Genomic DNA, 20,000 nt, shown 5'->3' with positions numbered 1-20,000 from the left:
AGTCATTCAACTACATAGTTTCTGCCAGACGTTTTGTTGCTATAAGTTTACTGTTATTCTTCTGCACGTCATTGTCGTTATCATCATCATCATCCTTTGTATTCCCACTACAGAGGACGAAGGCCTCTCCCAGCGATCTCCAATTACCCTTGTCTTGTGCCAGCGAAGCACCCCATCTTATGCCTACAAATGTCCTCATTTCATCCCACCACTTAATTCTCTATCCTTCTTAACTGCACTTCTCTTGGCATCCATTCTGTAACTCTAATACACAAGCGGTTATCTGTCGAATGCAATGCACGAACTACCAAGTTCCATTTCTTCCTGTTTATGTCAATTAGAACATCGGCTACACTCCTTAGCTCTGTAGTCTACAAGCTGTCTTCCTGTCTCTTAACGTTCTGCCTATCAATTTCGTTCCATTGCCCGTTGTGCAGTGCTTAACTTTTTTCAAGCACCCCTGTCAACCATCAAGTTTCTTCCTCACATGTTAACAGCAATAGAATGCAATGATTTACACTTTTCTTTTTTTTCACGAATATTGGTAAGCTGCCAAGCACGACTTCGTAATGACTACTACTTGCGCTTCAACCAGCTTTTACTCTTCCAAAAAGTTTCCGCTGATGATAAGGGTTCCGTGTGGCTTAGATAGACCTAGAGCGCTATAACGTAAAATTATTCCAAACTTTCCTATTCCAATTCTCCTATCAGCCCTCCACGATCGGTCAAAAACTTTTTTCGACCAGCCCCACTTCACCTGTTTGTCACGCGACGTCACGAAGACCGCGATAGCTCCCCATCTGATATGATGTGTACACACTGATTATGCATGCTTTGACAGAAAAAAGACAAACATTTATTTCTGATTCAACCCCTTTTCGCCATTAGCCCTCTTCTATTGGTAAAAAGTTTTCGGGCTGCACCCACTTCCCCTGCCTGTCATGCGACGTCATAAAACCGCACTAACTCACCGCGTCGAAGCGACGTGTACGCGATAAAGATGCATTAATATGCCGAACAAAACTGAATTTTCTTCGGAATAGCCGCTGGCTGCCCCGTTCCGAAAGGAATAAAAGATGGCTGCCGCCGATCGCTGAGACGCTGGCTACTCGCACCTGCCGGAGAGCATGGGTGTATTTGCGTATAATAAAACTTCCTGCGTGGCCGTGTAACGTTTTCGAGCACTTTCGGCACGTTTACAACCTCATTCGGCCAACTCTTCTTTGCTGAGGGTCAGTTTTAGCGTCATTCTTAAGCTTCCGTTGCATGCCGCCGCGATTTTCGACCAGCCACCACAAGCTAAGTAAGAGAAAGCGGACCAATCGCAGACTCCGGCACCACCCTCTTCATCCGGTTATCGATTTTCAGTGCACTGGCTGTGCCCCAGCGGATCCCTCTCCACTTGAGCGTTCTCCTCGCCTCTTGTCAGCCAATTGGATACGACAAGCCGCTCAGTGTTGGCCATGTTATTCGTTTTTCAATCAAACAAAAGTGACCTCCTATGAACGAGGAGAGTGTTTGATTGGTCTGTACAGACAACCCTGTGGGTGACCGCCCGGTGCTTGCGTGGGTGGTTACGCAAATTTGACGTCAGGAGATTGGAATAGAAACATATTGGAATAGTTTTACGTTATAGGGCCCCTACTCTTGCTCATATTCTAGAAGCTAACCGCCGATAACAAATGTTCGCTCTCTAGTCAGGCTATTGAACGTTAAATTTGTTTTTTGCCTATTATTCAAACCTACTCTTACACTTCGTCGGCTGAGATCCACGATCATTTGTTACAAGTCATCTCCAGCGTGGCTATACAGGTACGTTCATCTGCAGGCACGGGCGTGCTAAACCAAATGTAATGTTAACCTTGTGCAGAATTCTCTCTAAATAAGCACAACCAACTCATCTCTCTACATGAAAACACAGGAAACGTGGATACAAATACGACCATTTTATTTTTCTGCTTGGCGCCTTTCCAGACCAGGCTCGTAGCTAAGCGACACGATTTCCGACAACAGCTTTCCCCTAACCTACCTTAGATAGAATTACATCAAATATGCATTGCGTGGCGTTGGCGCATTGTTGGACGGGTATTTTTTTTTCTTCAACAAAGGTGTGCATGACCTCGATGTCGCGTTGGCAGGCAACTACAGCAACACCAGTGTCGATTCATAGAATACAAAAATTGATACGTAATACAACTTAGTTACGCTAGTCTATGGGCACACCAGAATAACCGGTGCGCGTAGAGTTTTCTTTCCAAACAGTATTTGACGGGAAGCCGGAGTGGTTAGTGTAACGCAATAGCGCATGCAAGTGTGTGACCTCTAGCAAACGGAGCCTATTTTCAGTGCTGTACGAGTTCCTTCACTCGTAACGTCAATACTTCGCATGAATCCACGAGTGGCCGCAGCCGAAAGTCGCATCTTATACGTATTAGACAAATCAGGAACTGCGAGTGCTGTATAAAATGCAGTCACTACTATACGTGGCTTCTGTGTCGTCAGTGGCAACGGTGGCGATGGTGCCATCAAAACTCCTACTTAACTATTACTCTATTAAATTATGGGGTTTCACGTGCCAAAACCACCTTCTGATTATGAAGCACGCCGCAGTGGAAGACTCCGGAAATTTAGACCACCTGGGGTTCTTTAACGTGCACCTAAATCTAACTACACGGGTGTTTTCGCATTTCGCCCCCATCGAAATGCGACCACCGTGGCCATCCTACTTAACTATCGTAGCTTTAGCATCGTGATAATTGTAATGCTTAACGCGAAAATAGAGTTGACCAAATGAACATTACAAATGTCCGCGCCACTTGAATATAGTCTAAACCTTTTACTTCGAAAAAGCATAAACAAGTGAGGTGAATTACTCAGCTGTGCAGCTGCCAAATCGGTCTCATGCACTTATTCATGCCGATTCGTTTTCTTCCTCTGTTATCCTGTTTAGTTCACTGTTATCAAGTTCGCTATACACGACTCGTTCGTTTGCACATTACCCGGTACGTACAAGTACAATATAATTCAACTTCGCACGCTATAATCCTTTTTTTACGATGCTCGAGAAGCACTTGCCGTGGTGCCAATCTCGTGTACTGCGTAACACCTGCAGTTAGAATTATATTCCACATCCGCCACCATGGCCGTCAGTGGCACAGGCTGAAAATCCCAGGGCTAATGTTGTACGCGCACACAAATGAACAAGAAAGTGGACAGGAGAATGACTACCGCAATAGCTCTAGCATCGCACGTGTATTACGGAAGACGTCGGTTCGGCACTTACCTGCAGCAAACTGTGTTCTCACACGTGTTAATTTTCCGTCTCCTTGTTATATCTATATTCATTTAACAAAAAAATAATAATTTTCTCTATGTTTTTGATGGCTCCATTGTCTGTTTTATCGATCTGGCTGTAACTGACGTCACAATGTTAAATTTCAAACATCTCTGCTGTGCCGCAGAAGGTGCAGTCACAGTGCCCGCATTTTGCTCCGACTGAATTGTGGCCCTTTCTGCTGCTCGGGTTCAGATTCAACTGCATGCATTGGCTCGTTTCAAACTCAATCTGTTCGTTGCCGTCGTCGATAGAAGCCGACGCCCCGCGGACTGTCGTGCGGCAAGATCCGCCGGATATTTCGGTGCTCCGCGCAAGCTAGGCCGGCATGCGTGTACGTCTCGTTTATCACGAAAGGTCAATGCTCCTGCCATTCGGTTAGTTCTCCTCCCCTGCCATCTGACTTTCTTTTACAGATGGGGACTACCGTCTGGTAACAGCGTGAGAGCCTTAGAGAAGGGCTCTTGGACCAAGTTTACTCGATTACGTCGTCCCGGAGGCGTGGCTTTCAGACATCACACAGGAACATTCTACCAAACGAAAATACACTCGAAGGGATGCCGTAGAAAGTGAGTTATACTTGGTTGCAACGAGAAAGCCATGCTCTTTGCTTTTCCACGCGAGTTTCCTTCGCCGCTATCCTAGCCACGCCTCGTGCCTGTCAACCTCTCCAGGCATTCGCGAGCACGGCAGCACGCGCCAATGAGGCGCCTTTTTAAAAATTATGCTCGCGATGCAACTACTCTACTGCAGCAGCAGAGACGGTTTTTGCGTTGCTTTTAGCATCGGCATCGCCAGCTGCTGCAGATGTCTCTGCGGCCAATGCCCCACCGGTTGCGTATTGATCTCGCTGTAGCTGCGGTGCTAACGACGCCCGCAGTGAGTCAGAGAACGAACGCCGTCGCCAACAGCACGAGCGACTTCTTTTTTTATTTCTCTCGCTCCTACGAAATGTTCATCCCTGTCTAGAAACCGCGTCGCGGAGACCGAAAGTTAAAATTCCAGCCTTAATTCTTGGTTGCTTCAAATGAAACAAATAATGTTTGTGATCGCACAGCCCTGCATTAAATCTTAGAAGATATTTACTTTTCTTACTTTCTCGCCGCGTTTACATGACAGGGCTTACCTAGAATGACTTTGCAAGTAGGCTTGGGCCAGTCCAGTTGTAACAACGTAGTATTTAACTGCGAACACTCATAAAACTACACAGTTTCCGTACTCCTCTAAATCACAGTGTGAATTACCGTCACATGCTCCTCGCGGCAAATAAGCTTCCAGGTATCATAACATTTCACCACCTCTATTTTGACATAGTCCAGCCGTGTGTGCGCTGGTGACATTACATTCATTTTCAACAGGACCGCTTACAACAGGGATAGCGGGTTGCAGGAGTAACGTGGTCTCGCTGTGGTAATATAAGCTGTTGTAACACACGTACAAACTCAGTTGGTAGTCAGCATATGTCATGTGCTCTTTGTTCGTCCCATCCGTATAAGCGGTGCTTTTTGAAGGTGGATCGTTAACACCTTGCCGAATTTGCACTCCTAGTATGTTTGACAGACTAACTTCGCGGGGCTGGGTGCTTCGAACAAGGCAAGAACGCGCTGTTAATTATCAGCGCACATGCCAACAAATTGAAATTCTGCGTTCCTAATTCGTGACCGGCGTCTTCGGACGCAGGAAGGATAGTAATAAAACGCATCGAAAGCGTTGGCTCGAACGCCGCACTTTCTTGTGGTTCGCCCCCGTAGTGTACAAAGATTCCCGAAGGTGCGCGATTGGAGAGTGCGGTAGATGCATCGCAGTAGCTGTCTCTCAGTAGAGGGCGCATAAACCACACTGCACACGGGTAGGGGAATCATAGAGGGGACGAGTGGTGAGAAGGGAGTGAGCACTCGAGAAGACGAGAACAGTAGGGGAGAGGGGGGGAGGGGTTCCCCAACTGTACTACCTGATGAGGTGCGAGTCAGCCGAGGCTGCCACGGGCGACGCCGGCGGCAGCAGCAGCAGCAGCGCGGGCAGCAGCAGCAGCGGTAGCAGCCGCATGACGCCGCCGCCGAGGAGGGGGTCTCGCGCAGCCGTCACAGCATGCCGGCCGAGCTGGCCTGCGGCCAGGGAAACACCGTCACTCGAAGAGTCGCTTGCTTTTTGCATCAACTGGGATTGTGACAAGGCCGGCATTCGGAGCCACCCCGCGAGCGAGCATACTCAGAAAGGCGCACGAACACGTCGAAGCGTTCTCCAACGAGAGATTTCGACGACTTGGAGGCACCCACTGTCAGCGTCAGTAGTTTAAGTTACGCAAACTGTCGTCAAAATCTTTGTGGTACGTGAAATCTGCGAAAAACTTGCGGTTTTATGAAGCCTGGTAAATAGGCGGAAATTCTGCCTTGCAGTCTGGCAGTAGCGGGTGCGTCCAAAACATAGAGGCTTTTTTTTTGGTAGCTACGCGAACACGTATAAGTAAAAGAAGAAATGTAATTACTTAAAAACTGTGAGGAACGATGTTAGTAAAGTACGATCATGTTTGCTGTGTGAGATCGGAAAGGGTGCTCCAGGCAAATGCCAGTAAATAAGTGGGATAGGGTACCATGTCGATTCATTCAGGTGTGCTCTGTATTGCACCAGCGCGGGCATGCTTATCATATTTTATTGCATGGATTCGTTATCAAAATTCGAAACTAGCACGTGCCTCTAGAAAATGCCTTGTGCATCCAAGAAAATGCCTGAATCACCCGCTCAAAGCAGGAACGACTTAGAAATTGACTGTTTTTCCAGGATTTGCGCCCCTCAAACGGAGGCAAAGACCTCATACTACTGACACTAATGCCGTCCGAATAAAGCAAGACAGCAAACTGAAGGCTAAGTTCGCTGTAGAGGATAGTTCGAGCAACCAATCGCGCTTCCGGGTGCTGGAAGGGTTGTGGTGTCGCTTGGTTTTCATTAAACCAGCAAGGGTGTTGAAGACTGCAAAGGAAGACGCAAGCTAATCAGCACGAAGGAACCACTCGTTTATAATATGCTAGTTACTTTATGCCCAAGGGCTTTGGAAGGTTTTCTTCATTTATTCAAACCTCCTTTGATCGGTAAGATTTTATTTATTTAGTTGGTTAGTTAGTTAGTTAATTAGGTAGTTAGTTAGTTAGTTAGTTAGTGAGTGAGTGAGTGAGTGAGTGAGTGAGTGAGTGAGTGAGTGAGTGAGTGAGTGAGTGAGTGAGTGAGTGAGTGAGTGAGTGAGTGAGTGAGTGAGTGAGTGAGTGAGTGAGTGAGTGAGTGAGTGAGTGAGTGAGTGAGTGAGTGAGTGAGTGGGCGAACAGGCGCCGTACATACAAGTGCGCAGATGAGTAATTGAGGCAGTTTACTTGTGGAATCTAGCCGGACTTAGTTCAGCGTAGAACAGTGGCAGACTTATTGCTCTCGGGAAAGCGTTGCGGTTGCTAATAATGCCACTTGCAAAATGTTCGGACGAATAGAAAGCCAGGAAAATTTGTTCTTTGACTTTGAGAAAACTTGGCCCGCCAAGTTCTTCTCTGAATCAGCTAATTGCAGTGTCGCAAGCCTCCATTTACGGCGTCGAAGCAATCACGAGCTGGTCACCAGGGCGCAGTGTAGACAAGAATAAAGGCTGGAGCCCGGCCAGCCGTCAGGCGACCGCTATTGACCTTCTCGAGGCCTTGCGATGCACCTGCTTGGGGCTTTGTGCTTGTTCGACCAAGACATAGATCAAGTGTCAGAAAGAATGTGAGAAGCGCTTACCTACATTTAGTAGCGGTGAACCTGACACTGATGTAACGCAATAAGGGCACTAAATTTTTTATTTTTTAGAGAAAGAAATGTATCCGGCTCAAGTGGGACTGTCAATTTGTTAAGAATTACATATCTTGAACACTGTGAAAACATTAGTGCAATAAAGAACTTTAAGTGAGATACACGTTCAACCCAAGAAAAGTGAATGCAAAAACAGATATCAAAACAAATTTAACACGAACGTGCCGTAAATACGGCTACACACACAAACGCACACACATAAATGTGAGTAATGGCAGATCTTCAGTGGCGAGTGCAACGCTAAATGAAAACTAAATAATTTCAGCTCAATAGGCATATCGTGTTTCTTGGTACATTGCGCTAAATATGTTAAAGATGCACAGGGCGAGAAAAAAATGTTAATGCTATAGGCACTGCTTTCTCCTTCTTAATAAAGACCATATGAATGTTTGCACAGATCACGCAGAATGAGCTTATTTCCGAATGAATGAGCGAAGCACCATGTTGCAGACGAGGCGAATGGGTATTTGGCAGGAACTAACAAGTGTGCATTTGGGAGTGGGCAACAAATACGCTATTGACTGAAGTTTCATGTCCGCGTCAAGGCATAGTTGCCTGGACAAAAGGTATTCAAAAACCAAGGGGAGGCTAAGCTTATGTTTGCGTTAAGATTGTAATTACCTAAAATAATCTAGTAGAAAAGGGAGCACGCCGCACTGGGAACATGAACAAATTTCTTCCTCGTGTCGCCTGATGTGCTCTAGCAACTCACCTAACATGATGGTCATGCAAACTTTTATTACTGTAACTATCTTGTTATGGAGCCTGCATGTTTGAAGTCTCACTTTACTTGGAGCCGTTATTTGCATGCTTTCTCTTGCCAGAGCTACACGTACAGTTAAGCGAGAGGCATTAAATAGTTCCCTTCGGCTTTCTTATCATTTCACACTCTTGACAAGGAGACTATTATTAATATAGGTGTGGCCAACGACAGCGACAGATCTACATGAATATGTCACTCTACAGTACGGAGGCGTGCCATAATTTGCAGTTATCTTGGAACTGTAAAATTTACGAGTAGGGTTCTACTTAAATTGAGGACTACGCAACGAGCTATGGAAAGAAGAATGATGGGTGTAACATAAAGGGATACGAAAATAGCAGATTGGGTGACGGAACAAACTTGAGTTAATGACAACTTAGTGAAATCAAGAAAAAGAAATGGGCATGGGCAGGACATGTAATGAGGACGGAAGATGACCGATGGTCATTAAGGGAAATTAAGGGAAAATCATTAACGGACTGGATTCCAAGGGAAGGGAAGCGTAGTAGGGGGCGGCAGAAAGTTAGGTGGGTGGATGGGATTAAGAAGTTTGAAGGGACAGCATGGCCACAGTTAGTACGCGATCGGGGTAGTTGGATACGCATGGGAGAGGCCTTTGCTCTGCAGTGGGCATAACCAGGATAATGATGATGATGGAATCCGCATCTCAAACTATTAAAAAACAACAGTCTACACTGACAAACACTGACATGTGCCTTAGGTACCTCCTTGGCTTAAGAAACACTCTGACGTTTCAAGCCGCTGATTCAGTGCCAATACAGTTTGCTCTTGAACGAAAGGAGAATACAAGGACAATGTTACTGCGAGTATGTTGGAACAAATCCGTGCAGCTGTGAAAGGATGAAAACGTACAAGTAAAAAAAAGAAGAAGAAAAGAAAACGTGTGGTTATTAGGGCACGCATCACGAAGAACAGCTTCAAAGAGTATTATGGTTACAAGCTTACATGGTTCGCTTTTAATCACCAGAGTCAGCCAATGTTTACCCAGTAATCTTGCAGGAACAACGTCCTGCTATAAGGCGAGAATGGATAGTGCCCTATAATACATGCGGCTGTAAAGCAGAGTTCGTCGCAGCAAAACCATCGCGGATGAGGATATGATTATTCTGTTTTGTTTTAGTTAGTGGTAATCAACTTATAGCGGACGACGTTGAACACTTGGTGACCGCGCATTCAATGTCATAGCTCCAAATAGAAGAATAAATGGTGACGTTTGCAGCGATAACCAGGCGCCTGCGTCCCATGTAGTTATGTATCCTTCCCCCCCCTCTCTCCCTGCAGTAACGCCCTCTGGTGCTGCAGGTATTTAAAATAAATTAAACAATTAACTAATTATTTAATTAATTATTAGAGGGGTAACATTTATGCTACCCATGAGGTTAACTTAATCGCCTATGTTTCTTTGTGGACGGCTTTTGTGTGAGTATGATTCATAGTGAGCATCCTCTACCGATCCTGTAAGTTCAAGCACTAAAACATGTATGTTCTTTCTTTTTATGCGCACGCCCTTCCGCCACATCAAAAGAACCAAGGTCACTAAACATATATTGGACTACGGTTACATTGGTTACCGCAACCCTGTCCCTCTCCCCCCCCCCCCCCCCCATAAAGGAAAGAAGAACAAATAACGAAAACATGCACACATATGTACTGCTTTCTAGTGAAAGCTGAGAATTGACCATGCCGAGGTTGCGGTGATGCTACGTGCCTGTCTGTGTTTTATAAGTCGCCAAATTGAACTACTGCGCGAGTTTCTCTTGCACCTAATTGGGAAACCTTTTGTAAGCATGTTCGGCCTTTAGCTATGGCATTTATGTACACAAACTATACAGTTCCACAAAAAATATACATCGAAAAGGAACATGACGCCAAAATAATACACATTTCTATTGGCATACGTCTAACGACACATAAAAACACTCAGTGAGGCTATCAACAGCGGTGTTTTATTTGCAGGTTATGCATGGAAAATAACGCTAGATTCTAGTTTTTGGCGACAGATGTACGCCTGCTTCCTTCTGCTTCTATGTCCTCTCTCTTCTCGCTGCACCAGCGCTGTGTGCTCAAAAATAACCATGAGCGTAAGCTTGAGAGTGCTCTCTCGAAACCCAGCGTAGTCGCAGAGTTAAGTGAGCCATGACTCCTATATACACCCAAACTTGCATACAACCCCGAACCAATCGTTCGTGAATTCCCGCATGAGAGCACATCCGGGCACTAGTATTGACCATGCAGTGCGCGTCTTTCAGTTTCGCCGTTCGCGTAGCCTTATCCTCTCATAATAATGCTCACGATGCATCGAGGTGCTCCGCGCTCAACGCTTGCCTATGTACGAGCTTCGCCCTTCGTGCAGTTTTTCGTCAACTTGAGTATATTTCCACGTGCCAAAGCATTTGTATGATTGTCTAGAGTGCGTCCTGAGTAGCAAAACAAACTGAGATGCTTAGACAATAGCCTCGAGTATAGAAGTTCTCCGATAGTCACTTAGAATGCGTTTTCTTGTGGGCAGGATCCGTAAGTTTGGTTTGCGAGGCATCATGTATGCAAGGCACGCTTTGGTCGTCACCCTAAAGCACAGGGGCACGTATGTGTCTTGTTCATTTTTTTTAAAGGGCAGCTCTTAAGTGCCCATTCCAGCGTTGAGCGTAGACGTCGGCGTAAACGAGCACAGCGAAGGATAAAAGCGAAAGCGGAGTGCAGCGGACGTTGAAAGACTGCGATAGCGAAGGGAGCGCGAGGAGCAAAACGGAGGAGGAGGGCATGGCGAAAGCGTGAGAAGAAAAGCGTAGTGCCGCGCGTGTCACCTTAAGGCTCGCACCAGACGGGCTCTAAGGTGACGACCGCTGCGAGATATGGCACCAGAGTAGTACGCCGTCGTCTCACCCGGCGAGCTCGTCAACCGATACCGTAAATGGAAACAAAGCGCTGCATGAGCGGAGGTCTGTCTGCGGCGGCTGCTGTGAATCGCGCCCACGCGTAACCCACGCGCTGCCTCTCGCAATCTCCAGATTATCGAGGCAGTCGCACCACACTTTGCTCCGTCTGCAACGTGCTGCACGAGACGGATAGTCCGCGCCAGCCAATATATCGCGAAATGAAAACACGTATAGAGCTGCACCCAAATTTCGCCTTAGGTAGTGTCTAATCATCGGTGAATTTTTTTATTGCCGGTCACCGACGAGCAGACATTAACTAAAAATACAAAACTAAAATTATATAACAAGAAATACCAAATTAGTACACAGAGCTTCTCTGCCTGAATTTGAACTATGCTACACCAACTGGGTCAAGTTTCTACCGTACTGTATGAAGTATGTAGTATGAACCATCATTCCAGCTGAACTGGCATCTAACATTCCCAGAGCGTTGTCGAGGTTTCTACGTTTGACAGCGACGGAGGAATGCATTGTCGCTCTCTTGCAATCTCTGCATTTCTACAAAAAGTGTCACGCAGTCGCGTAACAAATGTCGGGTCGGTAGCGCACCCAGTTCACTGTGAAACCCCAGCATGATTGTGGCTCATAGTCTCCTTTAAAGCGCCGGCGTGAAAAAGAAAGGGCATAGAAAGGGAAGTCAGGGTGGGAATTGATGGTGAGATGCCGAAATTTCCTCCTTGGAACTCAAAGTTCTGCACTATTCTTGAAGCTGATAGGAGACTTGTGCTGGTTTTACAATGCATGCAGATCCTGTAATTGGGGAAGATAGGAACTACTAAAGCATGGACAAACTGGAACTATTCGCTATGACACATCCTTGCCTCGGTGCCTGTTATGCACTGAAGCCTCTGCACGTTATCTGCAAGGTACTGCATATTAGGACTGCACATAAGAGACCGAACTGCGTCATGAAAGCAGTTGCTTCCGCGACGAAGATAAGTCTGCTTGTTGAAGCATGGCTCCAGCGACATTCTTTGTTCGACCACTGTTATTTGTAAAGCGTCTGTTGCAATTGCGGTTCAGAGGGATTGACTGAAAAAGTTGCTTCGTAACGGAAAGTACAGAGCCTTTCACACAAACGTGCTCATATACACACGTGTTAGGTTGAAAAAATAAAGCTATTGTGAGGTATGCTCTAACTCGGAGAGCCTGCGTCTCCACGTAGGACTTTGGCAGCTAATAATAACTTTAAGACCACAGCAACTAAAAGCAAGTCCTGAACCGTGCTACTGGCTCCATAAATATACAATGAATCAAATGTACTAGGTTTATTTTTGGCCGACTGTAGGAGGATGGGAGATCGTGAATCAGAGGGCCCATATGCTCAGTAAGCTCTTAAGTTAGGATTGCTCGTAGAAAAAAAAGCTTAAGCAAATATTGATGATGGGCATATCACCAGCGAAAGCGGTGGTCCAATGGCAAAGAGCACTTGCGATGTAAAAGCTTCGTGAATTCGGCCCAATTTCACTTGTACCAACAGAAAAAATTCGCAGTTTCACCCGAAGGGGTAAGCATTTACAGCGATATCATCGTTTAGCGGTGTGCTCAAGCTCATTAGACGGTGTTATAATATACGCCTGGCGACATGTAGGCGCGATACAGCGGGTAATGCATCTGCGCTGCTGTAGCAGATTCTAGGACGCTACCAGGCATCTCACAACTGTGGCCTGACGAAGAAGTTCACGAGGGTTGCAATGTGGGCTTGTTGGTAATGCATCTTGAAGGGGTGTACGGTAGCGCAATTAAAAGACGCGACAAAAGAAAACAATAGAAGCGCTGTGTATGTCCCTGTGTGTCTTCTTTTGTCCCGTCTTTTAATCGCGCTATTGTACACCCCTGAAGCAGAGCGCTGCCAGCAGCGCTGCCGATGACCCGCTTCGGTAGTGCGGGAGATGCACTGGAGGGGAAAAAAACGTCCATAGTTTCAAATTTACTGCCCCCAGAGACACGTGCATATACTACGCTGCTGTACCGCTATGTGCATACCATGGTGCGGTATCAATGGTAGGCACACAGCTGCAGACCACGAACACTATAGTGTTCGTACGTGCAGCACTCTTGCCAGCTGCGGAAGCCAGAACGCCGCCCTCGCTTTTACAGCGATACCCGGTGCCCATATCTCGTGTCTCTGAGCACATTCTAAGCATCAACGCTCAGGCCGCTTATGCACCCTTGACCATAACAGCTTGGCGGCGGTGGCCCCGACGGCGCGATCGCGCCTCCAGCGTCCCTATAAGTGCTATCGCAATAAAATAATTCACTGAATTACGTCGTGCAATTCTAGCACTGTCATATATGAGGAGGTGCACGATAGTACTTGTATTTTATAAGCATTCACGGTCATACTTCTCAATTCCAGAATACATGTTTAGACTGTGAATAAGCCGTTTCTTTTCTGCATCAGTAGTCCACAAGCTTTTGTCCTTGACTGTAAAAATGGGGCTGTACACGCGATCTTGAAAGAGGCGACGGCTATTATCAAGCAAAGACCGCCTGATGCTGTTCACACTATCGCATGGTTCCCGGCGCACATGGGAACCAATGTACATCCCAGCAAACCCAACCCGAATGAGCTAGTTCATGACCAGGCGCGAGGTCTAACATTCCGCAATGGTCCTGATGCGCTAAGCAGTCGGGATTGTGAGCAAAAATCTGATCCTCTACTCGCTTTTAATTAAATAGTTAAACACTACCAGCTTGGGCGCAGAATTCCCGCTGCCACACCCACAGCTAACTAGACCTCAATCTTCCACATTGAGAATGTTACAAACGGGATATTTCCCTTCGAGAGGAAAGTTTAGCCGCTTTGCTCCGGACATCGACCCACACTGCCCCAAGTGCAATGAAGAGTATTGCTTGTTAGCACACAGGCTCTGGCAATAATTTGTGTTACAAAACGCATCTTTTAATAAACAAGAGGACTGGGAAGAGGCCCTTAAAAGCGGCGATCCCCAGGACTAACTAAGGGCTGTCCAAAGGGCCCGCGAACGGGTGGAGGACCATGGTCTTCCGGCCCCAACGTGGGAGCGGCCCGCAACTACAGCTTAGTAGTTCCTTAGGACCTTAATAAGGTATGTTAACTGATTGACTGTACACGCGATACTATAAGTTTATACGAACTGTCAAGATCGCCAGCGCGGCGACTGCGGGTGTGCTTATTGCAGAGCGCCACGGCAACTGACGTGGCTAGCATAGGTGAAGATTGGTTCGCTAATGCTGAGAGCCCTATGGAACGGCTTATCTTTCTCGTCGTTACCACGCGACACAAGCTCACGACGTGCTGCCACTACAGCCTAATCGCAATGTGCTCAATACAGATGGCACAATGCAAACCAGTCCCACTTCAGATGGCGCTGCAGCTGTTTCAATATAAAGGTTAACTGAAGTTGTATACAGACAACCTAGAGTCATCAAAAAAGAAAGCGGTAGAAACAGAGACGGCAAATTGGATGAAAAAGGATGAAAACAAAGCGTCCACGAAGAACTACAAATACGGCATCGAAAAGATCAAGAGAGACAATCTATACGATAATATAAAGGGCCGTGACGTACGGTAAGAATCCCGCACTTGCTGCCCGAAAACAAAAACATACCGGAACAACTGTTCACAACAGAATGATGGATGTGCCTGCTGCAGCAAATGATCCGACACGACATCGTAATAGATCGCCAAGGTATTCCCCAAACGAGAACCGTATACGGAACGTCCACTTTGCGGAAGTGCTGGTATTCAAAGCAGCTGGAATCATTACCTAGTCGGCAGTCATGATAAGAAACAGACGTTTAGAGTATTGGTGGCAAAACAACAACAACAACAACAACAACAACAACAACAACAACAACAACAACAACAACAACAACAACAACAACAACAACAACAACAACAACAACAACAACAACAACAACAACAACAACAACAACAACAACAACAACAACAACAAGAAATTGATAGAGCCGGAGTCGTTACAACTATAGGTAATTGTGTAATATAGGGGATATTTTAATGAATAGAGGGAAGATCAAGGCGAGATGGGCAAATCAGGAGACTACAATGGATGTATATAATACCTGATTAGCTCAAGCAGGCTAGGCCTTTGTCACCACTTCGTATCGAAGGGGATGCCTATAGATATCATAATCATGTTCATTTAATATTTACCGACGCCGTCCGCATGGGATTCGGTGAAAGTTACACATGGCCGCATAGGCATTTTTATTTTCACTCTAGTGAGCTGTGTGCCCACTCTTGATAATGTCTGAGTGTTGAAGCAGAACTTCCCCAAGTTTTTACTCCGTAATAAGCAATCTGGCATCAATGCGTCCGTCAGCGAGCAGTATATGAGGCTAAGTAACGTGACTAACTTAGTATCAACAAATGAACTATCTTTGTGTTTAATTCACAAGCTCAAGATATCAAGCTAACACGAACAATTTCTCGAAGAACAAAAATAAAAAGGACAGCTAGACTGCTTTTAAGAAAAGTTGCCAGGACAAACAAAAGAAAATAAAGAAAATAAAAAAATAAAGAAGTAAAGCAGTCAAAGAAAATTAACCAGGAGCACTAACTCAAAATTTATTTCTCAACGAATCCTCGCACGAAGTCGTAGAAAAATCTTCTAATAACCCTTAACTACTGTGATGATGAAAAATATCCGAGATCGGGACCACCTTCTGATAGTGTTTGTGCGTGTCTCCGTGGCTACAATTGCATTCGGAAATGAACAATCGAACCTCTGTATAAGAGTTTTCATGTGACGTGGCGAAACAGCCTGAGGATTCTCCCTCCACTCGCTATAGGTTACACTACTGCCAGCACAGGTAGCCAACTTGCTTGTTACTCCTCTGTAAGTTAATATCTGTTGCGCTTGTCACAGAACGTGCCGAAAACCTGCCTCTTCCCTGCTGATTATTGCTTTGAAGATCGCGTGCGGGGCAAATTGTCTTTCGTGCAGCACGACCGAGTTTTCAAGCCAGTCAGTGTTGGCCCATCGCTCGGTCGGCGGCCTTACACTAATTTTATTGTTAACGTATTCCCATTATACCCATTTGCGCAACGACGAATGACCGCAATTTAGTGGTATTTACTCCTCTTGCTGCGGGCTAGGGACCAGCTCGTCTTGGGAAGAAGGGCAATAAGGAAAGCTGCTCCTTTTATACACGGTCGATAAAATACCGAGGCACTTCTTTCGCAACGCTTTCTTCGGCGATGACGACTACGAAGCTATTCCTTTTCTGCTTAGGGTAACACCACCGTTGCCGGAATAGTAGACACACACGCAACTCGCTCATCTGCTCAGAAGAGCTGCGAACGGCTTACTGCGCATGCTCAGAACACGACTTTATTCGCATGCGGTGGGTTACCGATCCGCAAGAATTCCTGAACACGCAGGGCCGTTGCACACACGCGCCCAAGGAACAAAGGAACGCTTTAAAATCGCTTGCATCCAGGAAACGCATATTCGGCTAGCAGGACAAAACCTTTACCCGGTTTGGTTCGAGTTCGTTACGCGGCTAAAGTTCTTGCTTGCTTTCCTGCTTGAGCCGTTGCAAATGCACATAACCTTGTTTGAAAGCATGTGAAATCAAAATCTGTGAAGTGCAAGGCATTAAAATTTCAGTACAAGGCTTTCTTGGCATAAATCCTGGAACATTGGTGTACATTTTTTTCTTCTAACCTCTATCGACTGCGTAAGTGCACAACGATGGCATAAAGTTTTGCATAGGCTTACGTAGTGCCCAATTTGAACCACAAGTCCCGCACCCTTTTTGCACATTTAAATATAATAAATATCTGAATCAGCCCAGGTCGACTATGGTGTTTGACTAAAGGTTGTGCGCTACATGTGTTCTTAGCTGACGCACGTGATCTAAGCGCTTGCGCACAATAGTAAGCGATTTAACGGCGCGGAAATCGTCAGCACGGGGTCTCTCGGCAGCACCAAAAAGAAAGAAGCAATCGACGTCATAAGAAGTATATAAAATTGGCTGCATAAAACCATTTCTCATAGTTGTGAATGGCATATGCGGAAAAAACAACAATACAGGCAGATGCGGAAAAAGAACAATACAAATGATCGGAAACCATGGACACGTCGTAATCTGTAAATCAAGATACCCGCACATTATAACTACCATGTGTTGTACTTCAACACCTCCATCTTCAACGCAAAGATGCCTACATGCTAAGGCATCAGAGATGTGTCTTGCCCAATTTTTTTGTCTTGCCACGTTAGTAAGAAGAATGTTAATATATGTTTAATTGTTAAATAAATATAACTTATTTAAAGAGCAAGTGGTGTATACGAAATATATTGTGAAAATCTCGGTGCCTTTGTTCACGGCCATAGCTACATTTAAAAAGCTACAATGAACACGGAGCGGCATTAACATTCGAGCATCGAGAAGTATTCCAGAGCATTCTACGAAAATTATTTTATTTCCATTAACTCCAGATACAGGAATGGTCGAAGAGCAGCCCCTGTTCTTAGTACATCACAGTGTCGTTCAAACTATTTGTTTTAAACGGCATATCTAGAGAAAGCTAAACGCAGAAGTACAGAAATTAGTACTTTGTGAACACTGCCAATGGATCAATATTATTAAAGTGCTGGTCCAAGGGCTTAGAATCCATTTCAACATAAACATGCAGCAGCAAAAGTTTAAATTGAATTCGGGTAGTTTTACGTGCCAAAACCACAATTTGATTATGGCGCACGCCGCAGTGAGAGGCTCTAAATTCATTACGACCACCTGTGGTTCTTCACCATGCACCCAATGCACGATAGATGGGTGTTTTTGCATTGCACCCTCAGCGAAATGCGGCCGCCGAGGCAGGGATTCGATCCCGCGCCCTCGGACTTACTTGCTCAACGCCATAGCAACTACGTCACCACGGCGGATGTGCAGCTGCAAAATGAAGAAACGCGGCTCGAATATTCCACGACAGACAAGACCAGCCCTCGCTGCACCGCTAAAACGCGAGCTCCCCTCCTGGGATTGCAGTTGGGACAGCAGCGTCAGTTTCGCGATTAACTGTTTCAGTGCTTTGCCGTCGAGATCAGAGTAACGGCTCGATTCTATTTGCTCGGGCCTTCGCTCTCGCGCGTCGCTCGTCGCGGGCAAACAAATTAGCTCGCGTAATTAGATAAGTCGATCTCGTAGCGGAGCCAACGCGTCACCCGGGGAAATCAAGCGCGACGTTTTTTTCGCGCCCTCGAGGAGAAAACGCCAGCGATAAGATGGAGAGTTGTAGGACGGGAGGTTTATAGAACACCGCGCGACATTGGGAGCTGGAAGAAATATTCAAATGCCAGCGGTAAAAAAGAATCTGTGATATCTGGGTTGCACAGGCACTATATCGGTCGCGCGAGGCACGCGCCAAACGTAGTGAAAAAAAGTTTCGACGAGCGCTTCGCGCTCAAACACTGCTGAGAGCTAGGCGACATGCCATGCCGAACACAAACATTGCATCACACGAAACTTGTTACTTATGCCGTGCGAAAACACAAACATGAGGTTACACGTTACGCAAGACGAAAATAAAGACTATTTTGCGTTATTTACATAGTAAAGCAGAAGCCACCGCGGCGGGTTTGTTGAACTCACTTGTTCGATGCACGGAGTCGAGCATCAGAATCACTTTCTTCTATCAGAAAAAAAAACAACGAGGATATACGTGAGCTCAGCCGTGTCTAAATCAATGCAGTGAAAGCAGAGTGACACGAAAAATCAGAAACCTAGTGGGCAAAGCATGGACAAAGAGTGCGTTGACAAAGAAGGAAGGGATAGGTCAAGAAAGCTGGAAACCTAGTACAGGATAATTGGCCGTGTAAATAGACAACCAGAAGTCATCAAAAAGGAAGTGAGAGAAACAAAAGCAGTAAATTGGGTAGACAGGACGGAAACAAAAATGACCGTGGAGATTTACAAAAATGGCAAGAAAAAAATTAGAAGGGAAAATCGCCACAAGGCCAGGGGGGCATTGCCTTGCTATCTGGGGCTTGAGCTGGTTGCCTTCGAACAAAAGCTTACCGGAGCAAATAAATACTCGCAACAGGATGGGGCATGTGTCCACTGTAGCAAAAATACCGAGGCAGTGGATGGAAAACGGAAACCGAGGAAAGTGGATGGAAGCAGTAACCGGTCAGAAGTCCAGATAAGCAAGAGACGACTGGAGTATTGGTAGAAAATAAGCAGGAAAGAGATTGATAGGACCGGGTCCGTTAAAGGCATAGGCAATACGTTTTTTTTTCTTCTTCAAACTCTCTTTGTCTATCTTGTAGTGTTAATGGTAAAAAGGTAGATAAAGAAGTTTTCGAGCAGAGAAATAGGATTAAGGAGATGTAGGCAAAATGATGGACTGAAAAGCATGTATAGCATGCCGTAGATCAAACAGTATAGGTGTATATTTGTCAAGGCGTCTGTTTCAAAGGAGATGGCAGCAAATCTTCATCATCCCAGGCACGGTGCCTCTCTGCGCGCGCCCTGCCTCTCACTGGTTGAGGAGATTTTTAAGGAGGGAGGTGAAAAGTTTGGGTACAGCGCAGTAACTGTCTCTCAGTAGAGGACACCTCAACCACGCTGCACAAGAGGGAGGGGGGAATGAAAGTAGAGCATGTGGGAGGGCATCAGAGGCAGCAGCATGTCGCGGAAAGGCGACGTAGTTAGAGGCGGTCGGCAAGGCCGACGGCCTCGGCGAAAGTCAGGAGCGCGCGTAGCAGCGGCCTGTGGCGTGCGCATAGAGACTCCCCGTGGTTCAGGAAGAAGGAGAACCGGGTCGGACAAGCACGTCTGAGTGCCCCTCTGTGTCGTCGAAAGCGGCGCCCCGGCCGCGCTGGCCTCTACTCAGGCGCCGGCCTTGACGAAGCCATAACGTGGAGCGGTGTCTCAGCGTGTGTGAAATCAAACTCTAGCGTACAGGCACGGACGCGCGACCCACGCGGCGTAGTTGGGCTACGCCGGCGAAAAATGTAGACACTCGTACAGTCGGGCGCAGTCAGCGTGATCGGCGGCGTTCGGCGCGCTTTGACGCGAGAATAGAACATGGCACATGTCCAATCCCACACCGAAGCTGCTTGACCGGAATGCATCGCGCGCCTATTGTTCGGGTGGATCGAAT

The 20,000-nt window shown here is 46.3% G+C and overlaps 1 protein-coding gene across 2 annotated transcripts in view; it reads right to left on the bottom strand.

Moving 5' to 3' along the window:
* pHCl-1 (pH-sensitive chloride channel 1) overlaps positions 1-20,000 on the bottom strand; it is a 91,895-nt gene that overhangs the window by 48,354 nt on the left and 23,541 nt on the right. For both annotated transcript variants that reach the window (XM_075692591.1, XM_075692592.1), the window contains exon 2: positions 5,286-5,439. In XM_075692591.1, coding sequence (XP_075548706.1) covers positions 5,286-5,380 — 95 coding nt within the window. In that variant the 5' untranslated portion in view covers positions 5,381-5,439. The remainder of the gene's footprint in view (positions 1-5,285; positions 5,440-20,000) is intronic.

Source organism: Dermacentor variabilis, chromosome 5 (assembly GCF_050947875.1).
Source record: "Dermacentor variabilis isolate Ectoservices chromosome 5, ASM5094787v1, whole genome shotgun sequence".
Lineage (NCBI taxonomy): Eukaryota > Metazoa > Arthropoda > Arachnida > Ixodida > Ixodidae > Dermacentor > Dermacentor variabilis.
The sequence above is the reverse complement of the archived record's forward strand: the minus strand, read 5'-3'. Positions and strand labels throughout refer to the sequence as shown.